The sequence below is a fragment of the Acartia tonsa genome, chromosome 9 (genome assembly GCF_053477335.1).
Source record: "Acartia tonsa isolate MP-2025a chromosome 9, ASM5347733v1, whole genome shotgun sequence".
In the NCBI taxonomy this organism is placed as follows: Eukaryota; Metazoa; Arthropoda; class Copepoda; order Calanoida; family Acartiidae; genus Acartia; species Acartia tonsa.
The window spans coordinates 35759543-35780488 of NC_137268.1; the positions used below are offsets into that span (position 1 = coordinate 35759543).

Below are 20946 nucleotides of genomic sequence, written 5' to 3' on the forward strand. Positions count from 1 at the left end.
ACAATTCTAATATGAGTGGCCTTAAATTATCTTAGAAACAGTTAAGACATTATGCTAGAGTCGTATTCTCTTTTAGAAAGAGAATTAGGGGAATATTTTGGTTCTTTTGTTACATTTTATAAGCTTCACATTTCTGAATACTGTCATCCTTGTTTTTCAATGAAACAAGGATGACAACATCCATAAAAGCGAAGCATTGAAACGGCAGGACAAAAGTACATCAACACTTGTATAGTGTCAGAACTGAAAAATCAGAATATAAATGTATAGGTAAAAGTCGAAGCAAAAGTAAATTTGTTGAAAAACTTCTTAATAGGATAATGTTTATGAACATACTTACATTTTAAGAATTGAAATTAGAGTTGCTTCGCTTATAATATTGTACTTTGTTTTCCCGGGAATCAATATACCAAAAAACAGGTCAATCGGATAATTATATCAAATAAAAATTTGTAGTAAAAAAAAGTTGAAAATCGACATGTTTAAATTTGACGTACGCGCAATCTGGTAAAGATTATAGAGTTGCTACGCTTTCTTAATTGTACCCAACTACTACAGGAATCACCATGCAAAGTTTGAAATCGATGTGACAATTCTGACGTGCCTTAATTAACGAAAAAGGTATCCGTTCCATACGGACTGACCGATCCAAATTATAGGAAACCTTCGCTTTTAAAAATGATGAACCTGTTCCCCTTATTAATGACTAATCCTTTACACCCCATCTCAAATTAATAATATAACCCTCCACCCCTCATTTCTAACCCTTCTTAAAAGCGAAGCTTTTCTATGATTAGGGCCGGTCCGTACGTCCTGTAATGGTAAGCTCTTTTCGTTAATTTAGACAGGTTAGAATTGTCATAACGATTTCAAACTTTGCATGATGATTCCTATAACAGTTAGGTAATATTTAGAAAGCGCATCAACTCTATAATCGTTACCAAAAAGTACGTACGTTCATTTAAAACAAGCTTTTTATACCTTTTTGACAACAAATTTTTAAATGTTAAAATTATCCTATTCATCTGATTTTTTGAATACTTATTCCTATTACAACACCGTACAGTAATATAAGCGAAGCATCTCTATAATCAAGTCCTAAAAACGTCAGTATATCCTTAAACAGAAACATGTATTTAATCAGTTTTGCAACAAATTAACTTACAATTTTGTATATACATATGCATTAGTATTCAGTTCTGACACTCTACAAGTGTTAATTTTCCTACCGTTTCAGAGCTTCGATTTCATGAATGTTGTCAGCCTTGTTTTTCATAATAGCTTGTTAGAAGCCCATGGAGGAAATGGACTGCAAATTATACTCGTCCCCAAACTTTTATGAACAAGACCTCGCAGTTGTTGAAGGTTTTTGGGACTATTACTGTATTAAATTTTGATTAAATAACCAGTGTCCAACCTTTTTAACCAATAGTTTGAATACACAGAAGGGTTGATTTAATTACATTATAGTTATGGGTATACATCGTCCATTGTCTTATCCCTTGAGATTCCTGGTAAATACTCTACTGTAAAAGCGCAGCTACTGTGTAACAGTCTGTCAGTCTGTACGTTCAAAATGGTGATGAAAATTTACAAAATTTGATTTCCTTGTTTGACAAAAATTGCAACATTCTGATATTATTATGTTACAAAATATGTTTTTTTTTAAACTACAAAGCCCAAATTGTGTCAAAAATGATCCATGTGACGTCATAAAAATGATGGAATATCCATCTCTTTTTAAGGGGTTTTCTATCCCACTTCTCCTCTCATCTCCCTCATTTTTATGACGTCACATGGTTCTTTTTTGACACAATTTGTGTGTTATCTTGTACTGGCTGTGATACTTTTGGATGTAATTATACTTGTTGAATGTCTTTTATTTTAATAACCTGTGCTAATTACCCTCCCCTTCCCCATTTCTTCCTACCCCATTACTCTTAATCTTTCCTCCTCATCCCCTCCCCCCTTCTCTCTTTCTCCTTCACTCTCTCTCCCTACCTAAGTCGACAACGTTTATTTTATTTCGCAAAACTTTTTCTTTAATTTTAAATCGTACCTTCAGAAAATATCAGTTCTACACTTTGAAGAAATTATTAGAAAATCATCAAATCATTGAAATTAATAGTAAATAAATAGGGAAAAAATAGGATGTTTGTCTTTGTGTGTGTATATTAAGATCTCGCAAACCACCAATTAGTTCTTCTTTTCATTGAAGCGCTCAAAGGTCCAGAGAAGGTTCAAACGTATTTAGAGGACTGGGCCCATCACCCTTCCAAGTGATATAGCTCTTAGACAGAAATCCCTTTCGCTTAAGTAGTATTAACTGTTTCGCGGTTTTTGTTGAACGTCCTAGTTGACCGCTACTCCTTTTCTGTTGTTGGTTGACATGAAAAGGGAGTGGGGACAATGAAAAAGGGGACAGGGGGAAGGCTATCAGAAAAGGGGAGGGGAGTTTCTTTGTAGTAGTTCTCTTCAGTTGAATAGAGGAGAGAAAAGAGTGACATTTTTAAATCCATAAAGTGAAACAATAAATAAATAAAGTTAACTAAAATATTTGTTTTAATAGTGAAAAAAATCTAATATGGAAGTAAAAAAAGACATATTAAAAGTGTTATTATTATTATTAATTTTTAAAACAGTTTTGGGTGTTAAAAATTTAGAGGATGGCAAAAAATCCGCGCAAGTTTGTGAAGATATTACTATACCAATGTGTCAGGTATTTAAGTTTTCATTATAAATGTTTTAGTATAGATGTAATTGTACAACATTGACCTAAGTGGTGGTGACCTTTTTCGTATTCTAGCAGATTGCTTTTAATGATTAATGCAAGTTTGAGAAGGTTCAATCTAAACCAAATTGATTATCTATTGCTTTAGTTTTGCTGTTTTTTTTTCGGGATCATATCGACAAAAGGCCTAAAACCTGTAAAGATTGGTATTTTCGTTTAAAGTATCCTAGCCTATGCCAAATTAGTTTATAAATAGCTACACTAATTTCAGGGATAAGACAACCAAGGATAAATTTATATACATTCCTATTAAGATAAACAAAAATACCCCCTTTGATTAAAAATCATTTGTTGTTAAGTTTGGACGCTGTTATTTTGTACCAACCAATTAAGATTTAATGAAAGATCTTGCAGTGATTAAGCAACAGATCTATAGACAACTACCCCTCTTCCCTTTTCAAAGATATCTTTTGTCTGCTTTTAAATTATTTTCTGTTACTTGTCTGTGTTAATATAAGCGTAACCATTGGTTGATTTTCAATGACCCAATAGAAAGGTTGCACAAGACTGTTGCGATGGGGAGATACAGTTATTTAACCCTTTCTCCCTCTAGTGTGTTACTCTAATGTTTAAGCAAACGAATGAACTTATCATGTCTCCTCCTTTCTTAAAACTATGTTTCTTATTTAGAACATTGGTTACAACCAGACGCGGATGCCAAACCAGTTAAATCATGCAACCCAAGAGGAGGCAGGTCTTGAAGTTCACCAGTTCTGGCCACTAGTCAAGGTAGAAAAAGTATATTGAAGCTTTGTAGTATATTATAAAACTAGCAGGTTACTTAAAATTGCTTCTTTTCAATATATTTTAAAATCAACTATTTACCAAAAATATTTTTTCGCCAATAGATGGCGTTAGTTATGTTTTTAGCTAATTGCAAAAATGTTCGCAGGGCGGCGTTTTTTTATTTTTGTCAATTTCTCTGGGAGGTTTTTTACCCTCCCTAAAAATAGTTATAAACCTTCCCGAGACCTATGAGAAGCTACCCTGTAAAGTAGAACTCGATTGATTCAGCTGTTAGCGAGATCCTTCGGTACAGACACACAAACACACATCCTGTTACTTTATTATGAGGATTACAACATGAAGGAACTATTTAGATATCCAGTAAGACACATCTAGTACATTTAAAAACATCCTAGAAGGATAATATTGTGTTTAAGAATTTCTATTAAAAGATTTTATAAATATAAAAGTATTTTTTGTTGTTAACTAGGTATATAGGATTTGATTGAAAAAAAAATTTCTAAGAGAATAATACCAAAGAGTTTTGCCCAGTTCACAAACAACTTTTAAAGGCCGACCGATTTATTTTGTATGTCAACTTAAACAAGTACAATTAACAAATACCTTTTAAAATTGGTCAACCCAAAGCTTCTTTAGGTTGACCTAAAATTTCCACAGGTCGACCTATGTCTTTTGTGAACTAGACTTTTGAAGCGTTATTTTGGGCTTTATGTAGCCCTGCATGGTTAAGGAACAACACGAATAATAACTCGCTCTTACTTTGATTTATTTAGGTGGCGTTTCATTGCTTTTGTATATCACTTACTTGATGTATAACATTGAATTTTAGCCAAACATTGCTTTTCTTGCAATTGATGTATATTATTATTGTTTTAGATTGAATGTTCTGAAGACATAAGATTCTTCCTATGTTCTATGTACACACCCATTTGTATGGACTCATATTCCCAGGTGAGGGTTTTACAGGAATATTTAAAAAAAGCGACAATTGTTCTTAAATTCATAAAAATCTCCCATTTACGATAAACAAATTATTCCTTATGAAGAATAAAATTAGGTTGAGGTGACTTACCAAATCAATATTTAATAAAATTACCCAAAGTTTTTAAACTATTGAATTGAAAAACATGTTCAAAACTTTGGGAACTAGTACTCCTACCATCCAGGTAAGGTTTAAAGTAGCGCAGCTACTCTATAATCAGACATGTTAGTTGGTTCATATTGAACAAAGAAGTAACAGTATTTTCTGAAACTACTAGGTACTTACATTAATTTTATTTTTTAAAGAAGGGTGCCAATTTTTTTATATAGAAAATAGCTTAAAACCACCAAAAGACCATTAGATAACCCCTGGAAAGTAAAACCTCACCGGTTCAATTTTTAGCATTATCTTAAGGGACGAATTAACTATCTATATTATTATACTTTAATAATTGTAGCCGCTGCCAGCATGTCGGTCAGTCTGCGAACGCGCCAAACGAGGGTGTCTACCCGTCATGCAGAAGTACGGATTTGATTGGCCAAGCAGGTAAACAGTTATTCATTGTAGAGTAGTATTGCTAATAACTTTAAGCTTAGATGGACTTGAATAAAATATTCAGTATGGTAATAAGGAATAAGACAATGTTGATAATAAACCAAATTACACTTTCAGCAGATTGAAATCATTGGTCGAAAAAAACTTTCAAAGATACTGCCTAAGTCGTTTAAGTGATAAAATGATATGTTTTTATTTTCAGAATGTCCTGTAATCTATTGCCAGAATATGGGGGAAAAGAACTATGTATGGATGCCCAGGTATCTATCTATCTTTCTGTCTTACTATCTAGTTATCTATCTTAACTTGAAATCTGGTTAAATATCTATCTTGCTATCTAATTATCTCTCTATTGCCAGAATATGGTGGAAAAGAACTATGTATCTATCTGTCTTGCTATCTATCCGTCTAGCTATCTATTCAGTATTCTATCTACCCGTCTAGCTATCTATCCAGCATTATATCTTCCCGTCTAGCTATCTATCCAGTATTATATCTACCCGTCTAGCTATCTATCCAGCGTTTAATCCACCTGTCTTGCTATTTACATAGATAACTAACTTTTGACAGAGTATTCTGGAAATCAACTTTTTATGGATCCTTCGATATCTATCTATGTTTCTTGCTATCTTGTTATCTATCTATCTTCAGCCAGATTATGGCGAGAAAGAACTATGTATGGATGCCCAGTATCTATCTATCTATTTATCTATCTTGAAATCTAGTTAATTATCCATCTTGCTATTTAATTATCTATCAATCTATTGCCAGAATATGGTGGAAAAGAACTGTGTATGGATGCCCAGGATCTATTTATCTATCTATATGTCTTGCTATCTAGCTATTTATCTATCTAGCTGTTTTTCTATCTTGAAATCTAGTTAATTATCCATCTTGGTATCTAATTATCTAGCTATCTATTGCCAGAGTATAATGGAAATTAACTTTATGGGGATGCCATTGCCCAGATATCTATCTAACAATTTATCTTACTATCCGATTTATTTCTGATGGAAAGAAATCTGTTCTGAGCCATACATAATAAATCATGTATCATATAAATAAATTCCTGTTTTATTGGCCCGTGCCTTCGGCCCCTCTGGACTAACAAAACCTATAGTTTATCATTATTTAGGCCCAAGATCCGAAGCCCCGAAAGGATAGCACGGACCTAACCACAATTAAGCACAGGGAACATATTTGGAGGCCAACTATGGACGAACTTCTTCCCTCTACCTTAGGCAAAGATTAACTTACCAAAATTATAGCGGTTTCCCTCAAAGAGCCTTGTCTAGCATTAAATCCCCCCTCCCATCTTATTTTGAATTCAATCTATAATACAAAGTAGCTTCGATTTTTTAAAATTTCTCTTGGAAAAAATAGTTATAAACCTTCCCGAAACCCATAAGAAGCTACCCTGTTAAGGAGAACCCGATGGGTTCAGCAGTTAGCGAGATCCTTTGGTACATACAGACAGGCATACTGACAAATATCCTGTTACTTTATTATAAGGAATATGTCAAAAATAATATAATCTTTGACCCCCAGGAGAAGACGCAAGAATATTGTTGCCCAACAGTCCACCATTTAATGTTGCTACTACAGGTATGGTTTAATTATTTAATGTCCGGTGGTGAGGAAGGGGATATTGGACTGTAAATTTGACCCAAAAGCTGAGTTCTGCCCCGCTATTAGTTGTCTTTTAAGGACTAATGTAAAGTCTTAATTGATTGGGTTGCACTAGAACAAATTTTCCAACAACTGTTTTAATCTAAAGAAGGGGTAATTTTGTTTAGTGTTATTGAGAAGGTTCATCAAATTATCGTTTATTGCCTCTGCCTATATTCAACTACTGCTTTTTCTTTTAAAATTGAGGAATAATAACTATCCAAATTTAAGAGAATTTCTCATAAGAGCAAAGTTGCCAAAAAGTTTAGTTCCAAAAAGACCTTCCAGAAATAAGATAGGTTTTAAACATTGTGGTAATGATTGTATGTTATGTAAATTTTCACCTAAATTTGTTAACAACATTGTATCTTCTGTAACAAAAGAAACTATTCCTATTTTATCTAATTTGACTTGTAATTCAGAAAATATTATATATTGTATAACTTGTACTAAAGATAATGGAACATGTAAATCTCATCCACAATTAATGGACAAACAGGACGTAAAGCAGTGGATAGATTCAGAGAACGCAGAAATTCAATTGAACCAAATTCTGTAAAAACTGTAGGACAACATTTTTCACAAAATGGCCACAACCCTTGCCATTTACAATTTGTTCCTTTTGAGCAACTTAAAAGTAATAATCCTTGGATAAGATTAGCACGAGAAAAATTTTATATTAGAAAATTTGAACCATTGTTAAATCGTAGAACTTGATTCAAAATGCAGTTGCAATTGTTTTAAAAAAATATTTTTTCAAACTATATACCCTTCCCTTTTTCTCTCTCATTACACAGCCAGTTTGACCGCTTCTCCTTTATTTGTTGTTTGGTTATGTTCAAGTAAAGATCTAAACAGTAGCTGTGAATTTAAAATTTTATTTTTTTATGATATATTTTAACATTTTGACTATTTTTGTATAATTCTTAATGCTTTTTTTCATTTATTTATGTTGTTGTTTTCTATTACAGATGCGATTGACAATGAAGATTTTTTTCTTTGAAATATATTTCGTTATGAAGCAGCAGTAGTTACTAATTTATAAATGTTATGGTTGAGATAGATTTATAACTGTTAAAAGTATCCATATTTTTTACAGCTCGTATGGTCAGAAATAGGGTCAACCTCAAGTTTTTAAAAATTCTTCTATTACAAACAGTATTAAGGTCATTTGCCTTTGAACTTTTATAACTAGCGTACATTCTTTGTCTACTAGGTCACTTTATAATATTAATATAACCATGTCATCAGGTTTGGGAGATTTATCTTCACTACCTGTGGGTGGACAGAGCCAGTGTACCTGTCCTGGATGCTCCACAACCACCAGTCCTGTAGTTCCACTCAGGTAATTATATTTATCTTCACTCTCTGTGGGTGGACAGAGCCAGTGTACCTGTCCTGGATGCTCCACAACCACCAGTCCTGTAGTTCCACTCAGGTAATTATATTTATCTTCACTCTCTGTGGGTGGACAGAGCCAGTGTACCTGTCCTGGATGCTCCACAACCACCAGTCCTGTTGTTCCACTCAGGTAAATGGAAAATAAACATGTCTGTCTGTCTATTTATCTCTAGTTAAAGATCTCGCTAACCGCTGAACCGCTTCTTATAGGTCAAGGGAATTTAATTTTGGAATTTAGTTTAATTTTTTTTTCTAGGACTGGAGATATGTTGTATAATGCCAGTGTTAGCTGGGCAGGTCAGCCTGATTGTGCCGCCCCCTGCTTTGCGCCATTCTTTACACAAAGTGACAGGTAACCTTTGTTTTAGTGGGGCAGTTTTAATGAATACTAGCTTATACGAATGGATGTAAAATTTAAGTGGATATTATTACAGAAGAAAATTGTTGTCAATTTAGCTTGCCAATATAAAACTCGTTTATTGGTCAGTTCTTTCATCCAGTAGTAGGGGAGGGGATGGGGTAAAGGGAGTGGATTGGGGAATCATTATTTTAGCCCGCTGCAAGTTTCACAATATTAGATTGAAAAATCTGTTGTAAGATCCAATAAATAATATATCCATACTTATAAGATTTCGTGAATTTTACAAATGTTTCTAGATTGTTTATTTTATTATTCAACATATATTTATTTAATGCTTGTTCTTCTTGCTTAATTCAAAGAGGTATATAAATAGTATCTACTTTTTCCACCAATTAAAAATGATTTTACATAAATACTTTGTCATTTTTATGGCCTTTAAAAAGTTTTTTCTGTCTAGTGTATGTTAGTCAAGCATATGATTATGTATGCATTTTTATACAAAATCATACTTTTTATGCAAACTTATATTTTTCTTCTTTCATAAGTTATTTTAATATTTTTTTTTTCTTACAGAGAATTTACAGAGCTATGGTTAACAGTTTGGTCATTGGTCTGTTGTGTGTCCACTGCTCTTACATTTGCAACTTTCCTTCTAGACCCACTTAGGTAATTGATTTATGAGTTGCTTGTCCTATTGGTTTCAAACGCTGCTAAATCAAGAGCAGTGTATATCTGTAATAGTTATTTATCGCAGCGTATTATAGACATCTTTCCGCGGATATAAAATTGAAACGTAACTGGTATAAATTATATGATATTTATTGATTATTCGTAATTGTTTTTAATACGATGCTGTAGATGATTTTTCCATATGGCTGAGAACCGGTTCTAATCCAACAGATACTAATCGGTTTATGAGCCATATTAGAAAAAAGTTATTATATTTGAAACATATGTGTTGGTATGTTATACTTTTATGCCTTTTTGAAAAAGATATATAAGTATCGTATCGTATAGGAAAATTTAATTGCTTAAGGACCTCATGTAATGTAATGGGTGTACAGTCAGTGCTATAGAGCGGCTTGTTGTTCCTCATTATGTGTTCCGATTCCTCTCTTTCCAATTCGACTCCAAAACATCAATTGCCCAAAAAAATACACACAATTTCTTCTGTAGTTTGTGGTATAATTAAAGGAGGTTAAAGAAGATTGAAATAAACCTAAACAACTCAACTTATACTAATGGCTACCTTTTGTACAAATTTTGGATTTCATCGATTTCAATATTTTAATATAACCATAAATGTAATGAAATATGTATGTTTGTGCATAATAGTACCTAGGACATGTTTTCGTAGAACCTAATCTAGCTTTTATTTTTAGGAATAATTATCCAGAAAGATCAATAATGTATCTCTCTCTATGCTACTTCATGATCAGTATGGGCTTTCTCTTCAGAATTAGTCTGGGACATCAGGTTAGATTCATTGATTGATAGATTGTTTGATTGATTGATTGATAGATTGATTGATAGATTGATTGATAGATTGAATAATAGATTGATTGATAAATTAATTTATTGATTGACAGATTAATTGATTGATTGATAAATTAATTGATTGATTGATAAATTAATTGATTGATTGATAAATTAATTGATTAATTGATTGATTGATAGATTGATTGATAGATTGATTGATAGATTGATTGATAGATTGATTGATAGATTGATTTATAGATTGATTTATAGATTGATTGATAGATTGATTGATTGATTGATAGATTGATTGATAGATTGATTGACAAATTGATTGATAGATTGATTGATAGATTGATAGATTGATTGATAGATTGATAGATTGAAAGGTTGATTAATAGATTGATTAATAGATTGATTGATAAATTAATTAATTGATTGATAGATAGATTGAAAGGTTGATTAATAGATTGAATAATAGATTGATTGATAAATTAATTAATTGATTGATAGATTAATTGATTGATTGATAGATTAATTGATTGATTGATAAATTAATTGATTGATTGATAAATTATTTGATTAATTTATTGATAGATTGATAGATTGATTGATAAATTAATTGATGGATTGATAGATTGTTTGATAAATTGATTAATTTATAAATTGATCTTAATTAAATATTCAGATCAAAAAGTGTTCTTTTTTTTACTTAGCTTTATAAAAAATTTTGTATTTTATGTAGCTAATAAAAATTCAATGATTTTATCATTGCATTGGTAATAAAATTAAAAGTGTGTAAATCTAGGAGTTGTCCTGCACCCTACAAGATCCTAGTAAGGTTCCAAGTCCAACAAATCTGTACCATTCCAGAGATCTTTTACCTGCAGTTAATTCAGGTATTTTTACATACATGTTAATATTTATGATGTTAAGAGATATGACTATGAATAATCAATTGAAAGTAACCCCCAATCATGATAAACAAAGTTATCCCTGGTCTAAATGCAATAAAATACTTAAGAGTATAGAATTGCTACCCTATAACTTTCCGTGTGTATTTCATAATATCAAAATATTTTATACTGCAAAGTTTTTTTAGTTTATCAATATTTATTCAGTTCCACTAAATTTATAAAATCTATATAGACATCTATTGATTAATCTTTGAACTAATATATCTTAGGAATCTTAGATGAAGGAGATTTGATGTGTACCCTGGTGTTTATACTTGTGTACCTGTTTACAATGGCCAGTGCTCTCTGGTGGCTCATTCTTACACTAACTTGGTTCCTTACTACTGGTAAGTTTATACTAGTGCCCTCTAGTGGATCATTCTTATACTAACTTGGTTTCTTACTACTGGTAATTTAATACTAATGCCCTCTGGTGGCTTATTCTCACACAACTTGGTTCCTTACTACTTGAAAGTTTATACTAGTGACTTATGGTGGCTTATTCTTACACTAATTTGGTTCCTTACTTCTGGTAAGTTTATACTAGTGACCTCTGGTGGCTTATTCTTACACTAACTTGGTTCTTTACTACTAGTGAGTTTATACTAGTGCCCTCTGGTGGCTTATTATTACACTAACTTGGTTTCTTACTACTGGTAAGTTAATGCTAGTGCCCTATGGTAGCTTATTATTACACTAACTTGGTTCCTTATTACTGGTAAGTTTATACTAGTGACCTCTGGTGGCTTATTCTTACACTAACTTGGTTCTTTACTACTGGTAACTTTATACTAGTAACCTCTGGTGGCTTATTCTTACACTAACTTGGTTCTTTACTACTGGTAACTTTATACTAGTGTCCTCTGGTGGCTTTTTTACACTTACTTGGCTTATTCTTACACTAACTTGGTTCCTTACTACTGGTTAGTTTATACTAGTGCCCTCTAATGGCTTTTGTTACACTAACTTGGTTCTTTATTACTGGTAACTTTATACTAGTGACCTCTGGCGGCTTTTTTTTACACTTACTTGGTTCTTTACTACTGGTAACTTTATACTAGTGTCCTCTGGTGGCTTTTTTACACTTACTTGGCTTATTCTTACACTAACTTGGTTCCTTACTACTGGTTAGTTTATATTAGTGCCCTCTGGTGGCTTATAATTACACTAACTTGGTTCTTTACTACTGGTAAGTTTATACTAGTGCCCTCTAATGGCTTTTGTTACACTAACTTGGTTCTTTATTACTGGTAACTTTATACTAGTGACCTCTGGTGGCTTTTTTTACACTTACTTGGTTCCTTACTACTGGTAAGTCTATAATAGTGCCCTACGGTGGCCCTAGGATTTTTAAAATTCCCCATTCAAATAATAATAATTGTTTTTGTTTTTAGTATTAAAATGGGCTGAAGAAAGTTTGGTCAGCTATGCGCCATGGTTCCATCTGATAAGCTGGGGCCTGCCAACCCTGAAAGCTGGAGCCATCCTGATCCTGGCGGGAGTCCAGGGAGATAATGTGGTGGGCATCTGTTATACAGGAATATTATCAAAAACTTTTATTTTTTTAAAATTTATTGATCTTAATGGTTGAGACAATGGACGTTAAATTGATGTTATTGGTAGAAAAGTTTGATACACCCAGTTCGTATCAACCAATCAAGAAATGTCCAAAGATTGTTAAATTAACGAATGAAAGTAATTCTAAATCATTTCACTGGGAAAATTAAAAAGAAAGCACAGTGTCCTCTTATTTTGATAAAAAATGGTGGGGGGGTTAGGTTATATTTGTGTACTAGGTAGCCAGCAGGGTTAAGGCAATGCAGGTTCAGGCCCGTTAGGGTCCTTGGACAAACGCAGGAGTCTCAAACGTCGGAGTGGACAAACACAGGAGTGGACACTTAACCTAACCTAACCTATTTTAAACCATAGTTTGGGTTTTTGAGGGGCTTATTTGAATATTAATACCTTAACCGAAGCTAACCTGTATATTTATAAAAATGCTTACTTAAATTAATATTTGAACGCTCCTGCGTTATCTACTCCGACGTTTTTGACTCCTGCGTTTGTCCTGGAACCCCCGTCAGGATTACGACCTTCACATGGTAAAATAAACTTCCCTATATGATAAAATGTAAAATTATGTAAGGAGGGATACGAACATCTAGGGAAAGCATCTTTTATATTTGTCAAAAAAAATCTACAAAAGTTTTTAATATGAAATATTCTAGGAACTAGAGATACCAGCATGTTAATAGGATTTGTTATAACTCCTCTTATTCTTTATCACCTACTTGGTAAGTTTTTATACGCAAATTTGTCCGTTTGTCTGTATGGCTAGGGGAAAATTGATATAAATTGATTTTTATGACCTATGCCATCCGTCAGCAACGCTAAGAAAGTCATTTCATTTTATTAAAGGAATCTTGATTATCTGTAAAGCTGAATTTTTAGTAAAGATTTATATTACAACCACTTATTTGACCTTTCTAAATAGTTTTTTTTTAAATCTATGTTTCACTTATTACGGATGTTGTCCTCCTTGTTTTTACTGACAACATCGTAGCTATTATAAAATTCATAGTAATTTGTCTGTTCATAATTATTTGTTTCTCAAATTCTTTATCTATTATGTCGCTTCTTTTTAAGTAGCCTCTCTATAACTATAAAATGTCTGTCCGTCAATATAATATGTAATAGATTTGATTTTACATAGATATTACAAATTTACATACATGGATATTATGAAAGGGGAGAAATTGTCTTTAAGTATGCTAACATGGAAGTCATGTATTAGTCAGTTCATACATCCATCAGTAGAGGGGTGGACAACGTAGTGTGGCTCGATGTGAGACATTGTTATTTTAGCTATTTTAGTGTAACATCTAAGTAATAATAAATCTATAATTTTAATATAAATGTTCTTTTGTTTTAGGTTTATCCTTTATGGCAACTGGCTTCGTAAGCTTGATAAAGTTTCGTCAGATGATAAAGGAGCAGACTATGAACACAAGAAAGTTGGACAAACTGATGATTAAAATATCAATTTTTAGTACATTGTATTTTGTACCAATAACAGCACTTATAGCCTGCTATCTTTATGAGGTAAGAACCAGAAGGAGGGAGGGGATATTGGGTTCTAGGACAAACGCAGGAGTCCCAAACGTCGGAGTGGACAAACGAAGGAGTGTTAGAATATTAATTTATGTAATTATTTCTATACAGGTTAGGTTAGGTTAAAGACCTAAAATATGGTTTAACATAGGTTAGGTTAGGTTAAGTGTCCACTCCTGCGTTTGTCCACTCCGACGTTTGGGACTCCTGCGTTTGTCGTAGGACCGGATATAGGACTGTAAATTACACTGGTATCCGAAAATTTATAAACATTTCTTTCAATTCTGGCTTAAAAGCTATATGGCAATTTTATCAAATAGTGATTAGTTGGTACATACTTTTTAACTAATAATTGTTAGTAAATTGTATTTTGTACCAATAGCCTTTATGAGGTAAATAATATAATCTGTAAAACAAAGCCAACAAATTTGCGAATGTGTTTACACAACTTTGGGTACCAGTGTAATTTTAACAGTCTCCCTCTTCCTGAGTATTTTGATGTATCAGTTGCATAGGATCCCCTACATAAGATTGATTTTGTGCCAGATAGCGGAAACCGAATATACGGCTGATTTATAATGCCGGATATCCGGATAACCAGATATTGAAGTAGCAAAAAAGTTTTTTAATAAAAATTGCCTATTGTTTACCTGCTGACTGCCCTCGAAGACGGCTGGCAGCTGCTAAGAACAGCTGCCGCCGCCAAAAATCATAATTTGAGATTTTTAATATAAATTTTTTTATATAAATAAGTATTTTCATACCAAGCTTCAAAAATAAGAAAATTACAGCCATTTAAAATTCAAAAGTAGGGGGTTTTGTAGTATATAAAATAAAAGATCATATTGCCGGATATCCGGTTCAAACCTAATTTTTAGGTGCCTAAAATAAAGAGAAATAAAACCTGGGAGAGATATGGCATTGGACTGTAAATTATACTGTGATACCTATAATTTGTAAACATTGTCTTTCATTTGCTGGCTGAAAAGCTGAAAATCCCCTGAATCTTCTCTAAAAACTCTTATTTACTATATTTTATTAAACTACTTTAGTAAAATTTAATCTTCGTTTTTTTTATACTAAAGCGTAAGCTATAATGAAGACTAATCTTGTTATTTTTAATTTTAGTATTTGAATATGGGTAAGTGGGAGGAGACATCTCTATGTGGCATGTGTCAGGTATAGTTTTATTTTTGAATATGGCTAAGTGGGAGGAGACACCTCTATGTGGCATGTGTCAGGTATTGTTTTATGTTTGAATATGGGTAAGTGGGAGGAGACACCTCTATGTGGCATGTGTCAGGTATAGTTTTATATTTGAATATGGGTAAGTGGGAGAAGACATCTCTATGTGGCACGTGTCAGGTATAGTTTTATTTTTGAATATGGGTCAGTGGGAGGAGACACCTCTATGTGGCATGTGTCAGGTATAGTTTTACATTTGGATATGGGTAAGTGGGAGGAGACATCTCTATGTGGCATGTGTCAGGTATAGTTTTATATTTGAATATGGGTCAGTGGGAGGAGACACCTCTATGTGGCATGTGTCAGGTATAGTTTTATATTTGAATATGGGTCAGTGGGAGGAGACACCTCTATGTGGCATGTGTCAGGTATAGTTTTATGTTTGAATATGGGTAAGTGGGAGGAGACACCTCTATGTGGCATGTGTCAGGTATAGTTTTATATTTGAATATGGGTAAGTGGGAGAAGACATCTCTATGTGGCATGTGTCAGGTATAGTTTTATTTTTGAATATGGGTCAGTGGGAGGAGACACCTCTATGTGGCATGTGTCAGGTATAGTTTTACATTTGGATATGGGTAAGTGGGAGGAGACATCTCTATGTGGCATGTGTCAGGTATAGTTTTATATTTGAATATGGGTCAGTTGGAGGAGACACCTCTATGTGTCATGTGTCAGGTATAGTTTTATATTTGAATATGGGTCAGTGGGAGGAGACACCTCTATGTGGCATGTGTCAGGTATAGACTATTCCCATTACTAGAGGGTCATAATTATGTATAAAACATGCATTTCGGCATTGAATTTATATCTTTATTAATGATTTCCGACAAAGCCCAAAGTGACTCAAAAATCAGCTATATGACGTCATAAAAATGAGGGATTATCTAACTCTTTTTTAGGGGTTTTCTTTCCCACTTCTCCTCTCATATCCCTCATTTTTATGACGTCATACGGCTGATTGTTTAGTCACTTTGGGCTTTGTCAAATCGCCAAAATTAAAAGAAATTTAAATAGTCATTACTTATTTATAAAATATAAATTTATTTTAGAGAGAAGAGGAAAGTGCGTATCCTGATTTTTCTATTTTTATGGTCAAATATTTCATGCAGCTGGCTGTGGGTATAACATCAGGTTAGTACGTTTTTTTTTCTGAATTATACCATGATTACCTTGAAAGGGCGGGATTCTCCTTCGATTTTAAGTGATCATTTAGAGAATCCATAGCATCATCCAGTTGTAATGGGATGCCATACTCTAACACCAAGGATATTAGGTTAAGTAACATCGATCAGACAACCAACCCGTTTAATTGCACGACCTTCTCTGAGAAGTTCTAACTGTGCATGGTAGTGAGTTAGCAAAGGCATTACCCCTACTCTTACTATTTATATCGCACACCTGACATAGCAGCAGTAGAAACCATTTTTATCTTCTTTAGTTATGACGCAGTGTCTGCCCGAGATTTGAACCTATTTAACCGGTGACGAGCGGATGCGCTCGTGTTGAGCCACGGTCGCGGGTTAAACATAAACTAATAGTCTATGTGTCAAAATGCTAGCTTATAATTGGATGTCTTTTGACAGAGAAGACATATGATTGGTTCGAGACAGAGCAAAATGGCACCCAAAAAATGACTTCATACAATAAGGTTGTCCAATGAGAGGCCAGTATACATTGTAATTGACCAATGGTAAAATATATACTCGCCTCTCATTGGTTATTTTATCGTATGACGTCATTTTTTGGTGCCATTTTGAGCTGTCTCGATTGGTTCATTTTAGAGTAATTATTGAATCCGCAAAATGCATGGTTATTTTTATTAAATGTATATTATTGCTTTGTTGAAGTCAAACATGCACAAATTAGTTGATATAAATCATGATTTTAATATGATGAAACTTCTCTTAAATGTTTTTATGATTGTTAGATTCCTTGAACAGGGGCGCAAACGCTAGTTAATTAATAAAATTTTATTTTAGGTTTTTGGATTTGGTCCGGAAAAACAATAGACGCTTGGGCGTCATTACTCAAACCTTTATGCGCCTTCAGAGCTTTCAACAAGCCGGGGGTTGTAACCAATGCAAATACAAATAGGCGGGGTGCCGCCAAATCAAACCCGCCTCCTTTGCCATTACCCAGGGTGCTAGGGGCACCAGCACAAGAGAATCATGCCATGGATAACCATTATTCTACCATTCCTAGAAATCATTATATTTAGAATATTTTTTCATTGTTTTTCGAACATTTTTGGAATTTTGTAACAAAGAGAGCAGTAGGTTGCGCTAACTTTAATTACTTTTACTTTGTTTAACTTTTTAATTTGTTTTTTATTTTGTCTATAGTTCTTTTCAATAAGAAATACACATATTTAGTGAATATTATCGTTCTACTTCTGTTTTTAGGCCTTAAAACTCACGGAATTTACCCACAACCTACTGGTCTCTTTTTAGATGGACGATTAAATATCTTTACCTTATATCTATAAATCTGAAGGGATCAGACAACAGACGACAAATTGATGTACATCCATAATACAGATATTATACTTGAACTTAGAACTTCATATGCTTACCAAGGAGGGATGGAACATTGGACTAAAAATTATACTGGTACCCAAAGTTTTATACTCACGCTATCGTTTGATGATTTGCTTTGCCTAAAACTTTGGCAGCATCAATTTTTATCTACATAGAGAATAATTTTGTAATTCAAAAAATGAGATGAATATTAATTATTATCCATTGTATTATCCCTGTAGACCTACAGCTAACTTTAAATAAATGTTTTTGTTAATTTATAATTGTTATTGTGATAAATTTTATACATATTTTTGTAAAAATGTAAATAAATAAATAACTTTAAATTGTGAAATTTAATTAATACATTTTATTTGTTAAATCTTCAAAAAAGACATACATTTTTAAATTTATATTTTTTTCCCAATACAGACGGCATTGATAAAAGAAGTATATACCAGTATGGTTTTAAAATCGATTAATATCCGCTGGATCAGAAATGGTGAAAAAAGTTATTTCTCGCATCGTATTACAAACAGCTTTCCGCACCTCGGGGTTAAAAAAAATTGGTTTTAATCTTATGATTGTACATTTTATATTCGTAGAAAGCTGAATATAATACGATGCTAGACATAGTTTTTTTTCGTATGGATGAGGACCGGTTCCTATCCACCGGATTCGAATGAATACGTGAAAATACTGTATAGCTTTTATTACAGACAATTATCCACGAATATTGAATTGGAAACTTGTAAATTAATTTAGGTCCAGCCAGGTTACGACGTTTTGCATGGGTTAGGCATACAGATAGAACACCATCCACGTTTTATCTTTTGTAGGGACGGTTGAGTTTGTTTTCCAACGCTTTACAAAATCGTTATAGGTCCCCGCCCTATGGGCAGAGTTACATATATCCCATGCCCATTATACTTTTTTTTATCTTAATGTTGAACCTATATTTGGAGAGTTCTATAGAAACTATTCTAGCCGTAATTAAATATCCCTACTATAGAATATTGATTTCCTTCAATTAATAAATAATTAACTGAATATGGCTAAGAACTGGTTTGATCCAGTAGAAATTAATCGAAATTTATAACAATTCAATGTTACTATTTTTTATAGTACGTAAAAAAATGATCATTTAAGTCAACAAATCTGTTTTTTATGTTATAAAAGAAATATGTTTGTTTTAGTATGAAAAGAATTTTAAATACAAAATGGATGACAATATCCAATAAAGCATAGCTATATTAATTAAACAGCTATTTCAATAATGAATATATTAACAGGGTAAAATTTGTCGTCAGTTTAGGTTGCTGAAAGCTACTATGAACCTCCTTTATTAGTTCGCTCTTCTACCTAGTTGGAGGGGTATTTGGGATGAAAGGGGTTAGAGGGGGGGGTATCGTTATTTTAGCCAGATTGGAGTATAATTTTGTCAGGAAAATCTGGTACAACATCCAAGTACTTATTTATCAATTGTACCAACTGACAAAAGGCATCATTTTGTAGCAAAGCTGCACTTAAAAATAAATATAATTTTATTACTTAGTACTTTAACACTTGATATAGATGTTTTTTTTATGAAAAGAAATAAAAATATAATAAACAAAGACGCATGAATCCAAGAGCAAAAAAGCAAGTTCTATAATAATGTTTTCTTATTGAATATTCGTTAACAACTTAGTGGACCTTATGAATTTTGATTTATTTGGTTCATTGAGTTGAATGTCCAACGTTTCAACCACCAAATAAAATCTACAGAAGAGGTAATTTTGTTTATTATAATTAGATATGTTTCCAGGGATCTTAATGGATGAGATAAAGGACGATGAATTAATGTACTTCCCAAATGAATATAAACAAAATTTCTACTTTTTAAAATAAAGTAATAGTTGAAAAGTTTAAACATTACTGAGTTGATCCAACCAGTCAAGGTTTAATAAAAGTACCCAAAGTTTTAAAGCAAATGTTTGAAAGAGCATGCTCTTAAAACTTTGGGTACCAGTATTATTTAGGGTCTAGTGTCCCTTAATTCCCAGGTATAAGGTGTAACCAACAAGCGAATTAAATATAAAATAATATTTGGGGGGCAAATGGAGAGGTCATCAATTTTACGATGTGTTGCCCCCCAACGACAGCTGAAAAACACGTATAGGTTTCGTGATTTCCCCCCGAATTAATTTCATTGTTGGTATAAGCTGCTTAATTCTCCGATTAGTTTCTCTAGGAGCTCCGTTTTAAACAGTTAATACGTAAATATAATTCTATTTAAAGGTTTTACGTCACAAAACTTTTGTTCTATTGTTCCATTCCTATCAGGGATCTTAAGGGATAAGACAATTTTTATACATCCCCAATGATGATAAACAAAACCTATTGTAGATTAAAATAATTGGTTGAAATATTTTATTATTACCAGTTTGAAATCAACAAATCAAAATTCAATAAGAACACCAAAAGTTTTAGTCTGAAGGAAATATTTTTCTTCTGTTGCAATATCCATGAATATCTGAATAATATATTAATTATGTTATTAATGTTTTCGTTTAATAGATTAAAATAAAACACCTTTAGACAGAGGGCTAGGTAGCTGCAAGCAAGCCGCTAATTTGCCGAAAATATCCTGCTGTTTGGTGGATTTGATTAATTTTGAAAATAAGGGGGAGGAGTGGAGATAAAGTTACACCAAATGTTTTTAGAGAAATCATCAAAAAACTTTACTAAATGGATGTTTTACAGAGCTGGATCTTTAAATCATTTTAATGGTGATTTAGATCGGGGTGCGCCGAATTTGGCGCACCCCGATTTGATTCACCACGAAAATGATTTAAAGATCCAGCTCAGGAAATCTTTCGGTACTTTTTTTTTTTACTAGCGGATCCGCCCCTAAAGACCTCTAGTGGCACTTTAAATGTTTGGTTTTTTAAAATAGATAATACGTTACCTATCTATGTTGCGTTCAAGTCTAGAATAATTGTAACTTAACAAGCTGTAACTATAAACAGTTAAAAAAGTGACAAAAAAAGATATTTTTTAGGCCTTTTCAGAGGGCAGTTTTGAAATCCCGTTATTACACAAAAAAAATTTAAAATGCTTAGAGAATGGCTTGGAAGATGAATTTAGGTGTT

General features: G+C 32.7%; 1 protein-coding gene across 3 annotated transcripts; it reads left to right on the top strand.

The window, feature by feature from the left end:
- Window positions 1-2471: 2471 nt before the first annotated feature.
- LOC145327672 (frizzled-5-like) lies at window positions 2472-18167 on the top strand. Of its 3 annotated transcripts, none has more exons than XR_013882215.1 (20): window positions 2472-2719; window positions 3422-3520; window positions 4415-4489; window positions 4978-5066; window positions 5278-5335; window positions 6211-6316; window positions 6624-6680; window positions 7995-8088; window positions 8401-8496; window positions 9079-9171; window positions 9888-9981; window positions 10790-10880; window positions 11168-11284; window positions 12332-12473; window positions 13164-13231; window positions 13870-14039; window positions 15177-15227; window positions 16346-16427; window positions 17276-17572; window positions 17747-18167. XR_013882215.1 is itself a non-coding variant. In XM_080171231.1 (20 exons), the coding sequence occupies exons 1-19, from the start codon at window positions 2585-2587 to the stop codon at window positions 17512-17514; spliced, it is 1956 nt and encodes a 651-aa protein (XP_080027357.1). In that variant the 5' UTR covers window positions 2486-2584; the 3' UTR covers window positions 17515-17553; window positions 17747-18167. The 3 variants fall into 3 exon arrangements, 1 of the variants encoding a protein (XP_080027357.1); XR_013882214.1 differs by having other exon boundaries at window positions 2486-2719; window positions 17276-17568; XM_080171231.1 differs by having other exon boundaries at window positions 2486-2719; window positions 17276-17553.
- The last annotated feature ends 2779 nt before the right edge of the window (window positions 18168-20946 follow it).

What these genes read in the sequence shown, in the direction of transcription:
- LOC145327672 (XM_080171231.1), top strand. Translation starts at nt 2,585, where the DNA reads ATGGAAGTAAAAAAAGACATATTAAAAGTGTTATTATTATTATTAATT. An exon ending in AGTTCTGGCCACTAGTCAAG is followed by an intron (nt 3,521 to 4,414) that starts GTAGAAAAAGTA and finishes TTATTGTTTTAG; the next exon opens with ATTGAATGTTCTGAAGACAT. An exon ending in ACTTCTTCCCTCTACCTTAG is followed by an intron (nt 6,317 to 6,623) that starts GCAAAGATTAAC and finishes TTTGACCCCCAG; the next exon opens with GAGAAGACGCAAGAATATTG.